We start from the raw sequence: 738 nt of genomic DNA on the forward strand, positions 1-738 counted from the left end.
TGGATTTAGGGTGTGACAAGGATAAATGATTGTAGACTTGCAACGGTTTCAACCTCCCTATCCCCCACCTCCCATGGAGGTCGATGGATTTAGGGTGCAGCAAGGACGGATAGTTGTAGGCCAAGAGGATGATGGTGTGCCTGCCAAGTGTGACATGCCGCTAATTCGGTGCTAGAAACTTTCCGTTGAATAGGGTGATAGACACGAAACGATGAACCACCATCGTCTAGTTTGAAGACCGCGAGGATGAAAGACGCGCCGATGCTAACCAACTCTCTCTTGTGCTCAACATGAACATAGAGTACACTCTTTCTCCCAAAAAAGAAAAAATAGAGTTGTAGTTGTTGTAGACTAGAAGGCCAATAATAGAAATCCAGCACTCCACGGGGGCCTTTGTCAAAAAACCTGCCAGCAGGGACAGCCTAAGCCTCTTCTCCCCTCTTCCTCCGCCGCCGTCACCACCGGCGCAGCGAGCCCTACCCTACCCCCACCCCTCCCCTCCCTGCCGCCAAATCCCGCCGCCCCATGGACCGGCAGGCCCAGGACTACGCGGCGGCGGCCATGGCGTACGCGCAGGCGCAGCAGCAACCCCCGCCGCAGTACGGCTTCCACCCGCAGGCGCAGCCGCAGTACCCGCACCACCCGCCCTACGCCGCCCCGATGCCGCAGTACGCGCCCTACCCGCGCGCCATGCCGCCGCCGCAGCAGCTCTACCCGCACCTCCCGCCGCACCAGCAG

General features: G+C 59.2%; 1 protein-coding gene across 1 annotated transcript in view; it reads left to right on the forward strand.

Annotated features, from left to right (window-relative positions):
• The first annotated feature begins 485 nt into the window (after positions 1-485).
• The window catches only part of LOC119339247 (calcium homeostasis endoplasmic reticulum protein-like), a 4804-nt gene continuing 4551 nt past the window's right edge, over positions 486-738 (forward strand). Inside the window, exon 1 of the mRNA XM_037611374.1 lies at positions 486-734. Within this exon, the coding sequence (XP_037467271.1) occupies positions 526-734 (209 nt within the window). The 5' untranslated portion in view covers positions 486-525. The remainder of the gene's footprint in view (positions 735-738) is intronic.

This window comes from Triticum dicoccoides, chromosome 7B (genome assembly GCF_002162155.2).
Source record: "Triticum dicoccoides isolate Atlit2015 ecotype Zavitan chromosome 7B, WEW_v2.0, whole genome shotgun sequence".
Classification (NCBI taxonomy): Eukaryota; Viridiplantae; Streptophyta; class Magnoliopsida; order Poales; family Poaceae; genus Triticum; species Triticum dicoccoides.